The sequence below is a fragment of the Polyodon spathula genome, chromosome 24 (genome assembly GCF_017654505.1).
Source record: "Polyodon spathula isolate WHYD16114869_AA chromosome 24, ASM1765450v1, whole genome shotgun sequence".
NCBI classification, from domain to species: domain Eukaryota; kingdom Metazoa; phylum Chordata; class Actinopteri; order Acipenseriformes; family Polyodontidae; genus Polyodon; species Polyodon spathula.
The window spans coordinates 4,155,320-4,175,752 of NC_054557.1; the positions used below are offsets into that span (position 1 = coordinate 4,155,320).

Sequence of the window (20,433 nt, forward strand, 5' to 3'; positions counted from 1 at the left end):
ATGGGGGAGTAGCTGATTGGTTATTAACAGGAACAAAGCCAATGATCAGGTGGAGACAATTTTACCCTCCAGGTGAAATGACCCATGAACTATAAGACTATAAGACTATAAGACTAAAAGCATCTGTCTAAAAGCATCTGTTTGTTGATACTGAAATGAGTTTTAAATGAGACTCCCTAATATATACAGTACATAAAGTGAGGTGTGTACTCTACATGCATACACATCTTTATAGTACATTCCTAAATTGCTATTATAACATGGATTACAGAAGTTTTTTCTTTTGAAAATGCTCTTTAGTAAGACCAGTGGATACAACAGTAATCCAGGCTAATTCCCACTGGATGAAAGCTACTAACTAGGGACTAACTAATCTCAACTTTTAGATGCTGCGGTGGTGACCTGCTCTAGTACGTTGTCCAAAATGGTGGCTTTATGATTTTAAATTGGAGAAATGAAAAACTGAGCACTGTCATGAGCAGCATGAATTGTCATTGAAACTACTGTGAAACACTTTTGCCTTCAATAAATAATTTGCCCTGTGTGATCCATTCTTTCTGAAATCAGTTTTTTTAGTGTGCAATATACCACTGTACACCATAGTAGGGACACAATTAAATAACATGCAGTCTGTGCTTAATCATGAATGTTTTTAAGGCTCCCTATTTCGAGTGAGCAAAATGAGTTGCTCTGTCATCCAAAGAGTGCAAGAGAAGTACACTCTCAGCAGGTACCAAGCACTTACTGAGTGCAAAAAATACACTCTGCAAAGTTATCAGTGTAGTTGCTACTTGGGCACACTTTTAACTTTTAATGGGCACACAAATGTATAAGCAGCTCACAAATGTGAAGTATCCACAAATGCTATTTCAATTTTATACATTTATAACATATACATATAGACATACAATGTATATGTTTGAAGCTAAACATTAATTAAAGCAGATTTATTTATTTTTTTTATGAAAGGAGCCTTTTACTGCTGCTGCAAAATCCACACCAAGTTAGGATGTTTCCATGATGTAGTGACACATCCAAACCACAATGTAGTAAATACATAAAGAAGCCTGAAGTATTGTTAGTGTTCTACAGACCACTTTTCATTTGACAATAGAGAGATGGCATCTACAGCTGTGGGCAAATATTGAATTCCCTTTTTTTATATTACAACAACAGTAGTTCTTTAATCTGTTACAGACTCAATTTATTGTTACAAAGTATGTTGTCTTGTGCACCAGCTTGACATGCTGTTTGACCAGAACACTGTGGGAGTCTTAAGTAGGTATTACACCAATTATGATGGTTGTCATATGTTAAATAAAAACAGTGGTGTTGCTGTGAAAGTTGTTTGTGGGGTTATCAAAAACAAATCCTTTTTTCTCACCTGAATTCTCACCTGAAAACATAATAAATTAAATTTGCAGAACCTTTACACGTGGATAACAAGAAAGTACATCTCAACATTAAACTGTTAAAATAAAGTTACCCAATTGATCAACATCAAATGAGATCTTGCATTATAAATTGGAATGAATGTGCTACTGCTGCTTAAAACAGCAAGATTCCATTAAGACTCTCCTTCGTATCACACCACACTGAGACTGCATCACACTATGGGAACCATCCCAATGCAGTTACAGCTCCACTCACAGCCCCTCCAAACAATGGCACAGTAACATTATACAAACTAATTAGGACCAGGGTAATCACATCGTCACTGTGACATTGTTTATACGACAAAATCAAGAAAGCTCCTAAAATGAGAGCAATCAATCCCTTTACCTGTAAATATATAACTGTGACAGAAATAAAATGTTCTTTTTTGTAAATCTCCCTCCCAGTGAGAACAGAGTTCTTTAGACTGGTCTCACAGTTCATTTCCAGGGTTCAAGGGAAGTTGGCCAGTATGGAAGAAGGCGAGACTCTGTTGCAAGAATGCATTGACCCGGAAGGGAAACAACATGGCAGCCGCAGACTGGAGAGTCGGTTGCACTCGTTTATCAAGGGGTCATGTGTGACAGCATAAAAGGGGACGGAGAATCGTAAGCTGTTTCTTCGCTTTGGTTTATGCCTATGAACTGAGAAGGATGGCGAGAGACCCCTTATACGAGAAAGCTATTTTGTGAGTGTTTTGCTTGTTTGTTTATCTGGGTGTAATTGTCTTGTTTGTTACACCACATTGGACGGCTAACATAATTCCGGAGCTGTCGCTGAGGGCCAGCACTAAAGCTGGAATAGCACCACTACTGTCACAAAAATAAACTATCACCCACCACGAGCACTACTGCACTCACCCAGGACTGGTGACCGTGTGTCCATACAGTAATTGTGGGGCGGCTACGTTGTTGGATTATTATTATTGCTTGGGTCTGCAAACCCATTGTTTATTATTGTTGTTATCGGTCACCAGACCTAGATACAAACACCAAAACAATTTAAAAAATCCAGTATAAATACAGTATAATCGTAAATCTCGAAAAACTATTCACTTCTAAATCTTTTGTAGTCATTTTTGTATTACTTTAATATAAATACATGTTAATTTGGATTCATATGTTGTTTTTTTCTGACTTTATGCAATGAAAAGATACACATTTGCCCATTTTCCCATTGGAAATAGTGATATTTCAAAATATCACTGTCCTGGTCACAAAAGCAAAGTTTGTGGGGAATAATAAACATTTTCTATACTTTTGAGGCATAAGCAATTAGGAAATAATACTTACTACCCAGGAACAAAAATTGTGTTACATAGTGTAATCAGGGGTTTACTGTGTTTGTATAGCCTGTTTGAAACACTTTAAATGCAGGTCGATAGCACTACTTGAAAAACTAACAACAACACCTACTTGAACAACTAACTAACTTGAAATCAAGCCTTCAATAGTTGCAAAATGGCTTCATAAACCTGATCACACAAAATGATTGTTTAAGAACAGTATCAAACTTTTTATTTATTGAAAAATTAAAATAAAGCAAATAATAAATGGTTTCTATTTGCATTATTTTATCCTGTTAAATACTACATGTTGACAATGAGCAGGTCCCAAATGAGGTAGCTGGGCTGCTCTTTCTTATTCTCAGTGTACTAATAAAGGCCATTTCTGAAAGGAATTAGGTACATGGATTTAATGAAGTCATTCATTACCAGAGAGATGTATAGTATGTAACTTCCTAAGACATTGTATCCTAATATATATGAATAACATATATATATATATATATATATATATATATATATATATATATATATATATACACATATTCTTATGATAACATGTTAATTCAGTATAAAGTTATAATATATAAGGGAAATAAATTTTGATTAGGCACCAATAGGATGGCTTCTGACCAGAACACCATAGCCAACTCCCCATAGCTATTAAATGTGGGCTATTACCAGAATGGTTGGACACATCTTGTTATTGAAAGCGCTGTGTAAATAAAGAGGGCTGTCAGGTTTTGGGGTTTTTTTTTTTAAGGGTGGCTGATCGTCACAGTGTGATTCTGAAAGAGAGGTTGGAGGAAAAGTCCAAGAGTTCCCACCACACAGACAAAGACAAAGATCCACAGAAACATCCGATCCACCACCATTGCCACATATTTCCAGTCTTCAATCACCTGGAAAACAGAAACATCAGTGAATTTACCTCTGTAACCTCAGTGCTGAAACAATAACCACAAGCCATACTATCTCCAAGTCCTTAGCTCTAACTATGAGGCCAGGCTGATTTTACAAAATGTTTTTTAGTAAAGTTATTGAAATTACAGTCCATTACGGTTACATACATAGTTAAATAGATGTGAGTTCATGAACGACTTATATAATATCAAATATTGACATGCAGATAATTAAAAAAAATACATATAAAACAATGATGTCACATCGCTTCATCACAGACCAATACGGTAGACTATTATATTAGTTAATATGCCCTACACTTTGACCTGTTGAGTTAGAATGCCCAACACTTGGAATTAGCCTCCCAGGGAGACTTACACTTTGATCATCATCGTCTCCCCTCATATGATCTGCAACAAACCGGACCCCTTCGACAGCCTCCAGGACTTCAGGACCATAGCGTGCTGAACCACATTGACGGAAGTCCTGCTGGCCCGAAAAGCTATCTGGCATATCTGCTTTCCTGGCAGGGTTGACAAAGTAAGTGGCATTTTTGTAGAAGTGTCCAGGAGAGGAAGAACAGATGGAAGTGAAGGCAATGTGAGGGGGGGTGGCCAGTGAAACCTTGCGAAGCCTCATCTGTTGCTGACGAAGCCTCTGTCTGGCTGAGCTGTTCTCGGGGCGCTTCATGAATAGCAGGGCAGGCAGCTTCACCATGAAGACTACTTTGACCCAGGATGGCATAGTGTGGGTGCTGGGGGAGCGGTGATGGACATTGAGGACACAAACACTGGTGATGATGGAGAAGGTCACCAAGACCATTGCGAACATCAAGTATTTTCCGATCAAGGGGACATCCAAGGAAGTGGGCGGTACAATCTTAGAGATCAGAAGCAGGAAGACAGTGAGGGCCAGAAGGACTGAGATGCACAGGGTCATCTTCTCACCACAGTCTGAGGGGAGGTAGAAGACAAGGATGGCCAAAGAGGTGATGAGCACACAAGGGATGATAAGGTTGATGGTGTAAAACAAGGGCTTCCTCTTAATAATGAAGTCATATGTGACGTCTACATAGGTAGGATCCAGAGGATTGACGATTCTCCGTCCAGGAAGTGCTACGATGTCCCACTCCCCACTTGGGGTGAAGTCATCCATGCTGGCCACCCCATTCTTCAGCACAAGGTCAATCTCTGTATGGTCGTAAGTCCAAGAGCGAAACTTGAGGGTGCAGTTTTGCTGGTCAAATGGGAAGTGTTTGACCTCAATCTTGCAGGCGCTCTTGTAAATGGCAGGAGGGAGCCAGAAAATACTGCCATTGAACTGCACCACTGCATTCGTGAAGAGGGACACCTCATATGTGCCGTCCGCACTGCAGAGATAGGGAACACAGTTTTGAGGGTCACAATATAGATATAATATTATATATTTCTATATATTATTATATATTATATATATATGATATATATATATATATATATATTAATAAAATTGATTTCACTAAAAGTTTGAGAGAGATTAGTCCTTATGAGAGAAAAAAAACAACTTTGCTTTGAAGGGGGACCTAGGGCAACAGCTGGTAATTACTGTCTCTACACAGGCACAAAGTATTAATTTTTTATTGGTTTGGAGATCATTTGAGCTAATACCTACATCCTAATGTTATTTTCCCTCTTTTTAGGTGGGACTACTAAAGGATTATCAGCTTATGAAATAACCCTATACTCAGGGGTTCACATAACTTGTTAAATTAGGTTCTCATGTTAGTACCAGCAGAAATGGTTTAATACTCACCAAAATTAGCTGATGAGCAGTACTCATCCGTATTGTTGGTTATTATAATTTTTAACAAATCACCCGCATTCTCTATTTATTTCCATAGCTTAACACCATATTCCCACCCTGGGGATTCAAAAGTAAAAACCAAAGGACTTTGTCACTTTATTAGTGTTGTTGAACATGTTAGCTTGAAGGCACAACATTATTTAAATAAGGGGGAAAATAATATTATTTTAAGTATAATGCTTAAGTAAATGTATTTCTTTTAAACTCCTCTCATTCGTGCTCAGTTTGGGAAGTGAAGCGTCAGCGAGCTTCACAATGCCACTCCCAGTAACTGCCATTCCCCGTAACTGCCACTCCCCATCTCTCTTCTCTGAATGGACGGCTTAATAGAGATCCCTGCTGTCATTGGTTGTTTAAGTGTCCGTTAAAAGAAAATGATTGGTGTTATGAACTGGAGTGGTTCCACCTATCGTTCTCCATTTTGTAAGAAAAACTTGACTTAGTTATGATAGCACTAGCAGGGAAGGACTTTTTAGTTAATTTGGAACCCTGAGACTGAATAGAAAACCTTGAGGTTAAGCAGGTATGGACCACAGCCAGATGATATGCTTAACCTTGCAAGCATGGGCACCCTCCCTGTCTTTATGAAATATGCTTTCCTGTTAAAAACTGCCGGTACGCCTTTGCGTCTTAAAAAACAATATGGAAGTCTGTATTTGTTTTATTGGTGCACATGTGTACCTGTTACAGTACAGTGAAAAAATATTTGCCCCCTGTCTGATTTTCTGCATATTTTGACACTGAATTGTTATCAGATCTTCAACCAAAATCTAATATTAGATAAAAGGGACACTGAGTGAACAAATAACACAAAGTTTTGATACTTATTTCATTTATTTATTAAAAAAAATTATGCAACATCCAATGCCCCCGTGTGAAAAAGTAATTGCCCCCTTAGACTCAATAACTGGTTACGCCACCTTTAGCAGCAATAACTGCAACCAAACGCTTCCTGTAGTTATTGATCAGTCTCTTTCAGCGCCGTGGTGGAATTTTGGCAAACTCCTTCATGCAGAACTTTTTCAACTCAGTGACATTTGTGGGTTTTTGAGCATAAACTGCTTGTTTCAGGTCCTGCCTCAACATCTCAATGGGATTTAGGTCTGGACTTTAACTAGGCTATTCCAAAACTTTAAATTTCTTGTTCTTCAACCATTCTGATGTAGATTTGCTTGTTTGTTTCGAATCATTGTATTGCTGCAAGACCCAAATGCAATTCGTCTTCAGGTCATGGATGGAAGGCTTGACATTCTCCTGTAGAATTCTCTGATACAGAGCAGAAGTCATGGTTCCTTCAATGATGGCAAGTTGTCCAGGTCCTGATGCAGTAAAGCATCCCCAAATCATGACACTACCACCACCATGCTTGACCATTGGTATGAAGTTCTTACTGTGGAATGCAGTGTTTGGTTTTCGCCAGAAATAACTTGCACTTGGAGAGATTTTGGCAGGACGGCCACTCCTGGGAAGATTCACTACTGTCCCAAACTTTCTCCATTTGGACAATATGGCTCTGACTGTGATTTGGTGGAGGCCCAGAGTCTTAGTAATGGCTTTGTAACGCTTTCCAGACTGATAGGCATCAACAACTTCTTTTCCGGAGGTCTTCAGGAATTTCTTTTGATCGTGTCATGATGTGCCTCTAGAACCTGTGTGCTGACAACTTCACTCTGATGGTAAGAGCCAGTTAGATCTATATTGGGCAGGGCTGGCCCAAATCAGGCCTGATTGTTAACCAAAGTATTCAAACAGCTGACCCTAATTATCTGTTTAATTGGGTTGAGTTAACTAGGGGGGCAATAACTTTTTCACACCTGAAGATTGCATGTTTGATTACCTTGCACACCAAACAAACGAAAGAAGCACCAAACTTTGGTGTCATTTTTTTTTCACTCAGACTCCCTCTATATACTACTACATCCCACAAAAAGATCTGCCCAAACTCAATGTGAAAAATGTGCAAAAATGTAGAAAATCAGACAGGTGGCAAATACATTTTCACGACACTGTATGTGAACCCCTGCCTATAATCATATCTGTCATGCACTTCTACAAAATAGATCTCACATGACAACATTTGTAGAATTTGTTCATTAACTATAACAGCTTTAAGTTACATGTGTTTGTAGATTTTAATGTGTACGACTATAATAAAACATGTAAGAAAAATATTACTACGCAACCAATGGTAACGTAAATTGATCTGCTATTCTGTACTCTATTGAAAAAAAGGTCTGTAGAATCAATACATATTCCTCTTCACATATGAGGTTCCAATAATGCATCACTAGATAGATGGATCAATAGAAACCTGTTATATTGATTACCGAGCCTGTTGCTCTCCACACATACATACTTGTTGTAGAGCACTATATCAGGAAGCCATATGTGTCGAGGAGGAATCCTTAATTTGTCAATTCCATCATACTCCGAAGGGTCCCAACTCAGACGATAATCATCCCACTCCTGTGGAAACAGCCAATACAGCCAGGGTAAGAATTAAGATGGTGTTGATTCTTTTACATTTGGTCCAGGCATTAATGGACCTCTAAGAGATCTGCTAATGCCCAGCAGAAAGTAGGGAGCATTTCTATTAAGAAATTTAAACAGTTCACAGTAACACAGACTGGGATCAAGTTCCTCTGAATGTAAAGATAAAGTTAAACTGTTATTAATATTGTGACAAACCAAGGGCCAAGGTGATCAGTGGGAGGTATATAAGGACAGAGGTTTGAATGGGGTTGTGTCCTCTTGCCGGCTGTAAGACCCTATTTGGGTATGAGAACCTGATTTGTGAACCAAGAACCGTATTCTGTTTATACGATGCTGCTCACTGGAAACAGTGCCAAATAAACATACAGGTACTACCTTTTTGGAAAACAGCGTCCCTTGTGGGACTCTTGTGTTGTCTCCCATATCAATTTGTGTTCAAGCCTGCCTACACAGGCAAGACTTTGTCCCAGTATAAACATTCATTGAACACAGTTTACAGACAGACAGACAATCAGTTCCTTCATTTTCATGTGATAGATAAAATGTGTGCCTCATTAACATTATTGACAACACACATGTTTAGGCAAGTATTAAAACCAACACTCAGCACTCTCACCTGAGTAAGCCAGACATTTGTGGTCATGATCTGCTCTCTTTCATTCTATGGAGGCAAAAAAAAAAAATTGATTAAAAAAACTGTCACAACCTGCTTTAAACATTGATGCAATATTAGTGCTAGTCTATGTTTTCCTTTCTATAACAATCACAAGTTAGAATTCTACCTAAAAGCATCCCATCCCTGTGTATGTGTATGCTTTTGCTGTTTTGTTAATCCTTTGTCTGTTAATGGTAGCAGAAAGCATGCATTTGAACCAATGACTACTTGGCTCAGGTAGAAACAGAAATTGTCTTTATTTGAATGGGTCCCATTTTGTAGGGTAGGACAGATGTAACAACAAGGCACACATTACCAGTAAGTAATTCTACTATGAAATGTCACAGACCTCTCCTTTTATATTAGTCTAGTTTCTATCTGACAAGTTTTGTTTTGTGTGGCTGTGTGCCTCCACACTGAGACCAATTCCTCTAATCACACACAGTCACACATCTATTATGTTAGAAGATCATTTAGCACCTACTGCATATATTTCCTAGCAGACCCAAACCACTAGAAATGAAAAAGTGTTTGAACCTATGTGGACAAATAGTTTGACAAATGTGTCTGCACAACAAAGTTTATTTTTGATTGAGTGTAAAAGTAACAGAGACTCCTTACCACACTGATGAGCTGTGCGAGCGAGACCTGGAGCTGAATGGAGACCCGCTGTGTGCTGTTAACAGCTGGCCGGATCAGTTTGTTGTATCGTTCCTGGGAGAGCAGGTTGTTCATCAGCCTCTCCTCTGCATCTGCTGAGCTGCTTCCTGCAACCAGCAACAATTTAATACCATCTCTCTGGAGTGTATTTGTATCCATATAAGTACTAAACACTCAATTCCAAAATATGTAGAGCTATAGACAAGTCAAAAACTAAAAGTAACATAATATATCTGCTTATCTCTAGCAAAAAGCAGAGCAAGTTCTGTTAAGAAAACCTCTGTATGACATAAAATAAATAAAGTTGCACGTCTCCTATGTTATTTAGTCCTTTTAACACACTGTGGTATAAAATTCCAAAAATCTGATACAATAACAACACATTGATAGGAAAACGTTAAACCAGACAGCATTCCACAGTCACACAAGAGTAGAAGTACCACATCTCAAAAGACCTGCACCTTTTCGCTTCACTGTACCTGGGTACCAGAAATAAAAGAACTTCTTGAATAGGAAATCTTCTTTTTAATCGACATTATGTACTATGCCTTTAAGTAAAGTATAAGCTCCATAGACTGCCACCCTTGTCTGTAGATTCATCGGACCGGTTTATTGGTTCTGTTCCAATGCCTTTTTAGGGCAGTGTTTGCTGTACATTCATAAAAAAAGGAAGAGTATATATATGACTTTATTTCTAGGTGTGATTAATGTTAAGTATTTTATTTTAAATTATTACTGAAAAAAGATTAAGATAGAAATATTGTGGAAATATATTACAAACCAGTGGATCATAGATTAGATACTTATTAATATAGGTTATATAGACTCTTCGTCCTGTTCTATTCTGTAATATATTGATGTGGCAGGGCTGAGGCCCTGCACACAAAGGGTATGTGTGTTTCTTTTTAATTTTGTAAATTAAGTTTGTTGAAATGTATACATTTTGTAAAATATGGCAGGGCAGGGGTTAGAATCCCCTTTCTAATAAGACGGGCAAGGAATGTGCCCAGGAGTTAATTAATGAATTGATTATCAATGAGGCTTGGTCACATGCTACAAAAGAGGAGCTGAAAAGGCAGTTCCTTTGTTTTAAACAAGCTGGAGGTAAAGGTCTATGGATCGGCTATGAAGAAGCATGACTCTTTTATCCAGGGTGAGCTATTCATTATCACCTTGTGTAGACTGGGATAACCACAACTTTCAAGAAAACGGCTGCTGTTTTGGCCAGCTTTGGTTTTGTTCACTGTGGTTTTTCCCCCACTGGGTTCTGTTTTGCATTAATGTGTTTATTATGTCTGTTATACTTTGTTTGTGTACTTGTGCCTGTGTGCTACACCATTGCTGGTATAGTCACATGGACTCAACACCTTAGCTATTATCATTGCTGGTCCGGCAAATGTATTGCGATCCCTGTATATATATATAGTAAATAATACCTGCGCATCTATGCTGGCCTGTCAGCAGCAATCCCTCTGTCACTCTCAATCTTGCAGCTGATTCACACACCCCTATTACAAATGCCCAGGATATTCCAGAAATACTGTTTTAGAAGACAGTTTCGGTTAGAACAGCACCAATATATCAAATACTAACAGCCAAAACAAAACTAGGGTAATGACCTACTCTTCAACCCTGACATTTTATCCAAACCAGTGTGGATTTTACTGCTGTTTCAATTTCATTGTACATGCTGACACAGCACCATCTGCTCTTGAAGTCAGACACATCTGAATTAACAAATCTAACCACACACTGCCTCCCAGTAACAACTAAACTAACCACAAGGCCAAACTGCATCACAGTACCTCATCTCTATCTTGTCCACTCTACCTCCCAATACCCAGCTCTAGCCACTAGAATACACTTCCTTATAGTAAGTGTTCTTAATTTAAGGCATTAAAGTAATGTGTTTGGCTGTGGCAAAAAGTTGTACGTTTGACCAGCAGTGGATCCATAACCAGCAGGTGTGCGCAGCCCAATGGAACGCCTGACTAAAAAAAAAAGTGCTGACACACTATCGGACTGCTAGGAGCCAACGTACAACCACCTTTAGTGGAACAAGACTTGGAAAATCGCTGTGCATTATATCTCATTATAGTCTAGGAGTGTGTCAGTGTGGGACTCTGTTTATAGTGGCAACAGGGCTCAGCCACCGGCAGCATAGGCATTATTTTGAAGCTGTTTTCCACAGTATTTTGTTTTTACACTTTTTGTTTCTTTGTTTGTGTTACAGGTACCATGTATTGTTTACTTGCCCCTATCATTGTTGCTAGAGTTGCATGGTGTCCTCTGTTACTGCAAAATCAATCCTGCCCCCTGTCGGTGTCACTGTGTCTCCCCGTCTTATAGCGGTTGCATCCACACTCCCTATCACAATTCTAGATTTGAAATAGTGCAGAATCTTCAGCTGTTTTTTGTGTCTGTGTCTGAATCTCTACAGGGCTCTATCCCACTACTGACACCACAATGTGACAGGACAGCATCGCGGCCAAGCTGTTACCGGCAGGAGGAGAAACTCCGAACACAGAAAGCTGCAGTGAAGCGCTATCAAGCATGTTTAATAACAAACATATCCTATAAACAAAACACATTACAAATAAAAAGGCATGAGGGCCAAAACAAAAGGTCTATACACAAACTCAAGCACAATACAAACAGCACAGAAACACAGCAACACGAACATCCACCAATGCCGACATTAACTCTAACATTAACACTTGTGATCACCCTTTTTATACACGTGTGGCTGGTTTAACCATTTACTGTTTAACTCACCATTTAATAATTTATTTAATTCACGGCTCCAGCCACATTTCCAAGTGTTTTTGCAGGGAGGAATTTAACCCCCTCTCTGCTGCCCAACATTCCCCACACCAACACATACACTCATCAGTATGATGGAAAAGAAGATAACCATGACACATATATGTACAGAATAGTATAGGATAAGAATTAGCAATGAAATGCTTAATCACAATTTGAAAAGCAATTCTCATACAGACTGATGTACAAAAAGACAAACACCCCACCCCCCACCCCTTATAACCCCAGAATCTCATACTCTCAATAACTTATGCTAAATAACATTAATACAGAGTTACATAATGACTGGATAAGCGATTCACCAGATATGCTGTAAGCAAAAAAGTAAGCAGGACATACAGATGGAGGGATGTACAGACAGACAGACACCCCCATATACAGTGAATTCATATACAGTGAATTCAGCCATCACAGTCAGCCACTCTTATTAACTTATGCTAAATAACATACCAAGCTCCATGACATTTGGATAAGCGGCTCTCCAGATATATATGGAAAAATGGAAGTGCGGCATGACCCCAGTATATTCTCTTTGTAAGAGATTTAATTTCCAGTGGGGGATAAATAAACATCTATGAGGACATACCTACTTCTTTTCACTAGCTATCACTGTGTGTGTGTTGCCTTGTTTTTTATTTGAAATCGGTTTCCTTAGATGACCTTAGATAGTGTCTGAAAGAATGTAAAAGTTCAATAGAGGCAATTGTTTGTTTTATAGTTTTTCCTGTGGTAAACACACAACTCTATTTTTCTATTGTGCCTTAAACCACGAAGACAACAATGTCTTTTATTTTTATAAGCAACGCATAAACTACTAAACTATCACTGAAAGCAGTAAGCAAACAAAATGGCCTCTATTAGAAAACAAAATCACTGGGAGCACTGAGCACTTTGATGCACTTTTTATCCCTTATAAAATTTCTGTCTGGTTGCATTTATGACAACATCAACAACCCCCACAGCCACTTGTTCGAAGCTCTGTGACTTTTTATGCTTGACAAATCAGCCACCAAAATACCATGAAGAAAATGTTCTGTAAGATGGATATCAAAAATCATTATTACAGAACATGCCAGTTTTGTTTAGTTTTCTGGCCTCGTTATAGAAATCCACCTTGCTCAGGTTTGCTCAATGAAAGTTTAAAATGCAGGTGACTTTTTTAAACATTCCAAATATCCACCAGTAATGAATTATTAGAAACACATATACAAATCAATATTATTCAAATGCAAAAGGTATTTAAATGATTAACTTAAGGACCATGAAATAGGTGTCATCTCATAGTATGAAGCACCTGTATGTATTTCTCTACAAAGACATTCTGAGAAAACCACCACCCTGTCTTAATAATTTGATAACAGTACCAGTGCTTCACACAGCTGTTATACAAAACTATTGTATGTCGCAGTGTCGTCATATGTGTCTTTGTCATATATATATATATATTATATATCTATATATTAATATTATATATTAATATATATATTTATATATATATATGTAAAACAACACAGCACGTAGTCTCAAAAAGTAACGTAAATTTACTCCTAAAAAAAGGCCGTGAATAGTTGTCCCACTATATGGGGATCCATGACCAATTCCTGTTTTTCCCCCAAAAAAAATTTTTTTGTAATACAATTTTATGTTTGACTTACTGGATGTAACCTACAGTGGTGGCCCGGGGGACTCTGGTGGGAAGCACCTTTGGCAGCAATTACCTGGTGGAAGCACCTTTGGCAGCAATTACAGCTGTGAGTCTGTTGGGATAGGTCTCTACCAACTTTGCACACCTAGATTTGGCAAGATTTGACTATTCTTCTTCACAAAACTGTTCAAGCTCTGTCAAGTTCCTTGGGGGTCGTTAATAGAAAGCAATCTTCAAGTCATGCCACAAATTTTTTATTTGATTCAGGTCAGGGCTCTGACTGGGCCACTCAAGGACATTTAGGTTAGGGCTCTGACTGGGCCACTCAAAGACAGTGTAGCTTTGGCTGTGCTTTGGGTCGTTGTCATGTTGAAAGGTGAACACCCGTCCGAGTTTTAGCTTTCTTGCAGAGGGCAGCAGGTTTTCCTCAAGGACTTCTCTGTACTCGGCTCCATTCATTTTCCCTTCTATTCCAACAAGTGCACCAGTATCTGCCGATAAGAAACATCCCCACAATGCTGCCACCACCGTGCTTCACAGTAGGGATGTTGTTCTGTGGGTGATGCGCTGTGTTGGGTTTGAGCAACATAACGCTTTGTATTTTGGCCAAAAAGTTCCATTTTAGACCACAAAACTTTTTGCCACATGGCTACATAATCTCCTGGGTGTTTTTTTGCATACTTCAAACAGGATTCGAGTGGGCTTTCTTGAGTAATGGCTTCCTTCTTGCCACCCTACCATACAGGCCAGATTTGTGGAGTGCTTGGGATATTGTTGTCACATGCACACTTTGACAAGTCTTGGCCATAAAAACCCATAGCTCTTGCAAAGTAGCTATTGGCCTCTTGGTAGCCTCTCTGATCAGTCTCCTTCTTGCTCGGTCATCCAGTTTGGAGGGACGGTCTGATCTAGGCAGAGTCCTATTGGTGCCATACACCTTCCACTTGTTAATAATCATCTTAACTGTGCTCCAAGGGATATTCAAGGCCTTTTTTATTTTATTTTTATTTTTTTATACCCATCCCCTGATCTGTACCTTTCAACAACTTTGTCCTGGAGTTCTTTTGAAAGCACCTTGGTGCTCATGGCTGAGTCTTTGCTCTGAAATGCACTACCCAGCAGAACCTACAGGAACTGCTGAATTTATCCTGAAATCATGTGAATCACTACAATTTAACACCAGTGGAGGCCACTTAACTTGGTGTGTGATTTTGATGGTGATTAGTTACACTAATTTAGGATTGCTATTACAAAGGGGGTGGACACTTATCCAACCAAGCTATTTCAATTTTTATTTTTGATAAATGTTTCTACAAATTTCTAGAATATTTCTTTCACTTGGAAGTTGTGGGGTAGGATGTGTAGATACATGAAAAAAACAACTATTTGAATGCATTTTAATTCCAGGCTATAAGGCAACACACACACACACACACGCACACACACATATATATATAGTGAGACAGGGCACAAGGCCCTGTGGGGAAAAAATAAACAAAACTGAAAACAAAAACCTAGCTCTCTGAGCACTAACTACACACTTCAGGATTCTACCTAAATAACCGGACAGATAAGCTGCTTACCGGTTTGCAAAACAGTTTCAAACACACAAAACAAGAAGGCTTAACACACTACCTTTTGAATACGACTGAACATACTCTCAGTCGGGCTTCTTCCCACAGCAGATCTTCCCACTCGCTGCTGTTCCTATATACACTGCAGTTAGCTGCAATTTGCAATAATTGCCAGCTGACAGTAATTAACAAAACAATTATCAATAATACAATTAATAAACACTTATGCGCAGTTTTATTTTTTTCCCACAGAGCCTTGTGCCCTGTCTCATATATATAATATATTATTATATATATATTATTATAATATATTATTATAAATATATATTATATATTATTCCAATGCTGAATATGGAATACACTTAACAAAAGACCTCCATGCACATACTATAGATTTATAATATATATTTTTAAACTGTAGCGATACCACACTAATGCAAATGCAGAAACGATAATTCCTTATTGATCATCTTGCTACAGCAATATAAAGCATCCCAACTCTCTCCAAACACAGAGTATTGTGTATATTACCTAGATTTACATTCCAGAAATGTGGTTGACAGATTGATAGGTTAGGTTGAGGGGGACTAAGACAGCATTGAGAAATCCTAAAGGATCAAGAATCCAGTCACTTTTTCACAAGTCACAACCATGCAAGCGAGTGGAATTAACCGTAAGTTTAACCGTAAGTTTTTGTTTTCTTCTGTCTTATTAAAAACTCAGACTTAATGGTCACATGTCTGGCAATTCCCAGGCAGGTTCAATTGATCATTGATGAGCCAGGAACCAACAAAGTACAAGAAGCTTGATAACATGCAAACTCAAGCTGTGCAGCATTAAATCTGCATTTCAGTTAATTATCATCTACCCTTAACACAGATACTTTGATTGAACAAATAACGTTTGACTTGTCAGAGTTACTTATAGTTTATCTGGATAGTGCCAGATATCTGAATGAAGCAATATTACTGAACTATCTGTGACTCGGTTTGCTGGAAAGACACTGAGCTCCAGTTGAGCTGACAGGCTGTGTATTGGCTGATGCGGAAGTGATGGATGCAGGATTGGTTGCTTTCATAGTTGCAAATTATAAATTGTCTGGTTCCAATGTATTTACATTTGAACCAACTGTGTCTATGTTTAGTATTTGCTGTCAAATAGAGCTTTCTTTAGGCAAGTCTAAAGTACTTTGGTAGATACATTTTTTATCTGATTGACAGCTGATACTGTGAAGTAACGGTGGGCATCTACTGTCTGATAAAAGCCAACTAGAGCTGTATGCTGATTGGATGGTGGTACTGAATCATTTACTGATCTGTAGTGGTGTGACCACTTAGTGGAATGACCAAGAACATGTGTTACCTGCTCATTGTGTCCATTCCTTCATTAAATTTGCTTCTTGGTGTCTAATTGCTTCTTGCTAATTGTGAGCCTCCAGACTGTAATGTATTATCCTCTTGGTGAGAAGGTGCTTCTTGACTGCACTGTGTGTCCTCTTTCAACTTCCAAGAGTATCCCTGATCCTACTTTCACTTCTAATTATATAGGTACTACTAACACTATATCCACCTTGTTAAAAAGTAGTGTTTTATATTCCAGCCATCGATTCTGATTATAAAAAGTAAAATACGCGCTGATATTGGTGTGAATAATAGCACTTTAGCTTACAGGGCACATATAACTATGTAATGCTAAATGGGTAACTACCAACGTCCCCTGCTCTTACATAACTAGTGTAAAACGTGTAATTACATGGAAATGGCCTGTAATTACATCAAGTAACACAATGCTGTTCACAAGGCCCTTTCCATGTAATTGCACTGTTATTACCATGTGGGAACATTGGGCTTATACACCGTTTGATGTTTGAAGTAATTGAAGAGTAGGTGTTTTCATTTTTGCTGCTTGAAGATAAGAAAAACTGTGCCTTTTTCTTTTACATGTATTTTAAACTTTTCTGCTTCAGGATAACAATAACCAAATGCAAAATTATTAAAAAAAATGCACACTTGACACTATTTCCATATATTTTATTTATGTTCAGTGCCATTTCCTTTTTCCACTTCACATCCCTCCACTGATAGAAACATTCGTGAACACATTTCTTGTTTACAGTGGCAGCCCAGATGATTCACAAAGCTGCTGAAAGATCTACATAACAACACATATACATCACAATGACCTCAAATCAATTGGTGGTCATTATTTTAAAGTGCTCTGGAAAGCTTTCTCATAACATGCTTCAATATGTTATTTAGACCAAGGTTTAGACTGGAACTATAGCCTTGTATAAGTCACCTGTCCAGTTTCAAGCCTGGCACCAGGCAGTCAGTATCCACTGCACCACTCACCCTCAGCTAAACAAATCTGAGCCCCCAATATCACTCTGAACAACGTCACCCAGACCAGCACCAGATGTACTGTACATGATTTTAATTCACTACACAACCTAGGCTGGAATTAAAACTGTGACCCAGAGGTTATAGCACAAAGAGCCACTGGCTCCTATAATGACCTCAGGGTTGGAAAGGATCACGTTCTGTCATCACTGACAGCCCCATAAGCACATCTAAAAAAGCTCTGGTAATAACTCCCTATAGCTAATGCTCATTGTAGCTTTTCATTACGTTAAAATCAATATTGATTTACTCTCCCACCAGTACTTTCTGTGCACATGTAATCCCCTAGTCTTTAAATGTTAGTGCTAATTTTGCAAATGGTGCTCTGAAGTCTTTCTGGCTGACGGATAAGGACTGTTATAAACCATCAATTAGGAATGCTTTGACAGCCCAGACAATGTGTTGTCAAGCTTTGAATAAAGCTACATAGAAACAGATGGCACCGACTGTTGTGCTATTGCTCAAATGCATGTATTTGCATGTCTGCCCATCTCTTTATCCTAATGTGCATAAGGTTAAGAAAATAGTTTTTTTTTTAAAGTATTATCCTTCAAAAGTAAAACATTCTTCTTCCATGTTGGTGGTCTGAATCCAGTAATTCCTTTATAAAAAATACAGTAACTCCTTTATAAAAAGATATTCACATACTTTAACCTAACCAAATACCCAAGTAAAAATGCAAGCTTAATAATTAGCCAACTTAATGTCCACATTATGCCTTTGTAGTATATGTACTTATAATCGTTTTAGGAAGAGTCTCTTTGGCACTCCTAATGACTTCAATTAATTTTCTTCCTACTGATTCATTTTATTTGGTTTGCTCAGCAACCCCACCCCCTCCCATTTAGACCCACTTTCTGCATGCTATACTGTGCCGGCTAGAAGTGGGGGAGATTACCTTGCACAGTATTTACTACACAAAGGCAGTTATCAGCTTCACGGTTGCAACATAGACTTCTTACACAGTTGCGTGCCCCATACTTTCTACCCATAGGGATAGCAATAGCTTACATTGGTCTGTATTCTTAAGCGCAATATGGTTTAGGCCATATCTATATGGAAAGCAAAGGTTACAGTATAAATAAAACATGAATAGCTTTAAACCATACATTGTTTAAATAAATCTGTATTCATATAACATCCCACACACCGCATGCCTGCAAGCTTTTAAAAAATTCATAACTACAAACAGTTCGTCGAAAAACTGTAAAAATAAATGTAAACATATAATAACCTCAACACAGTGGTTACACATTTATTAAATAAGTCGATTGACAATAATTTAAATACAGAGTCTACTTACTTTTTATTAAAATTACGAGGAGAACGCAGAATGTCAGAACGAGTTTCATGATGGTTGCCATACAGTCCATCGATATATGTTAGGTGCATCTTCATTCGATAACACAAGAAGAGAGCATGTCATGCATAGATTAGTTGCGTGTTTGTTTTTACATCAGCGTGAACAATGTTATGACGATGAAACCTGCTCCGTTACTTCCTTTGAATAACCTTACTTCTGTGCCCGTGAAAGAAACCAGCTGTGCTGCACCGAGTCAACTCGAGCTGTCCTTAGGGTGCACTATTAACGTCCCCGGTTGTGTGACTAGTAACCACTGCACACACACGCACACACACTATATGAGTTTAAGTCTATGAAGGCGCTATGTTTTTTCTCGCTTTGCTGAATGCATGTCCGCGGCGCTGTCCACTGTCCCTTGGTTCTGGAATTGTCGTTGGTGTTGAATCCGGTCAAAGATCTCGGCCAACACAGCGCATTATGCGCTCAACTAATGCATTGCTGACAGCACGGGGACCAGCTTGAACTTCTTTCCGGCTGCTTGGATGGGTCAATATAAGCAGTACTGTGTGTTGCTGTTTTCACTGCCATATTGGCGACTTATTAATTAATAGGGCTATCATCTTAAGCAGAATTTGTGCTGTGGTCAGATCATTTAACACAACTAGCTTTTTCATTAAAACGTTTTTAGATTATTATTATTATTATTATTATTATTATTATTATTATTATTATATTATTATTATTATTATTATGGTGGTAGTAGTAGTAGTACTAAAGAAACTCACAGGCTCCTTTTCAGTAATATAAACAGCTGTTCATTATTTTCCATGTTTCACAAATATTTTCACATATCATGAAAACTATAAAATATACATTTGTTAGAACATGTTCTCAATGCTCCAAGAAAATAATTGAAAATTGGAGGAAAAATCATATTTGGGGAACATAAGGTGCTGCAATATGAGGACACAGTCATTTCACCACAGATTTAGGTATAGCATATAAACCGATTACCCTCCATCCCCACTTTTAAGCTAAGTATACTCTATTACAATACTACTGTAATCCTATATACTACTATACTGCTACTATACTGACCCACAATCAAACCATGTTCAACTTGTACATATTTACATTGTCATATCATGCTTTAATAACATGGTCACACACCACAACCACTCATTGCTCTACTGCAAGTCACTGGTCAGTAATGTATTCATCAGATTGCAGGTAGAGCCAAACGTTTGGTCTAAACAATTTCACATGCTGGAACAATTTAATATGCATACTATTAGCAAGTCAAATAAATAAATAAATAAACATTGTACAGCATGTTATCTACTGTAGTACAGCAGTTGACCCCCTACACTGTTAGCTGGCACTGAGCTGCTTTTGGTAAGTTCACAGTTTTAATCAC

The 20,433-nt window shown here is 38.2% G+C and overlaps 2 protein-coding genes across 2 annotated transcripts in view; both read right to left on the bottom strand.

Annotated features, from left to right (window-relative positions):
* LOC121299370 (neuronal acetylcholine receptor subunit beta-4-like) overlaps positions 1–601 on the bottom strand; it is a 3,251-nt gene extending 2,650 nt beyond the window's left edge. Inside the window, exon 1 of the mRNA XM_041227092.1 lies at positions 597–601. Coding sequence (XP_041083026.1) covers positions 597–601 — 5 coding nt within the window. The remainder of the gene's footprint in view (positions 1–596) is intronic.
* Positions 602–3,419: 2,818 nt separating this feature from the next.
* On the bottom strand, positions 3,420–19,465 carry LOC121298785 (neuronal acetylcholine receptor subunit beta-4-like). The gene is made up of 6 exons (XM_041226001.1): positions 19,017–19,465; positions 9,234–9,379; positions 8,574–8,618; positions 7,821–7,930; positions 4,001–4,991; positions 3,420–3,621 (listed from the first exon to the last, which is right to left on the bottom strand). The coding sequence occupies exons 1-6, from the start codon at positions 19,084–19,086 to the stop codon at positions 3,478–3,480; spliced, it is 1,506 nt and encodes a 501-aa protein (XP_041081935.1). The 5' UTR covers positions 19,087–19,465; the 3' UTR covers positions 3,420–3,477.
* Between the last annotated feature and the right edge of the window lie 968 nt (positions 19,466–20,433).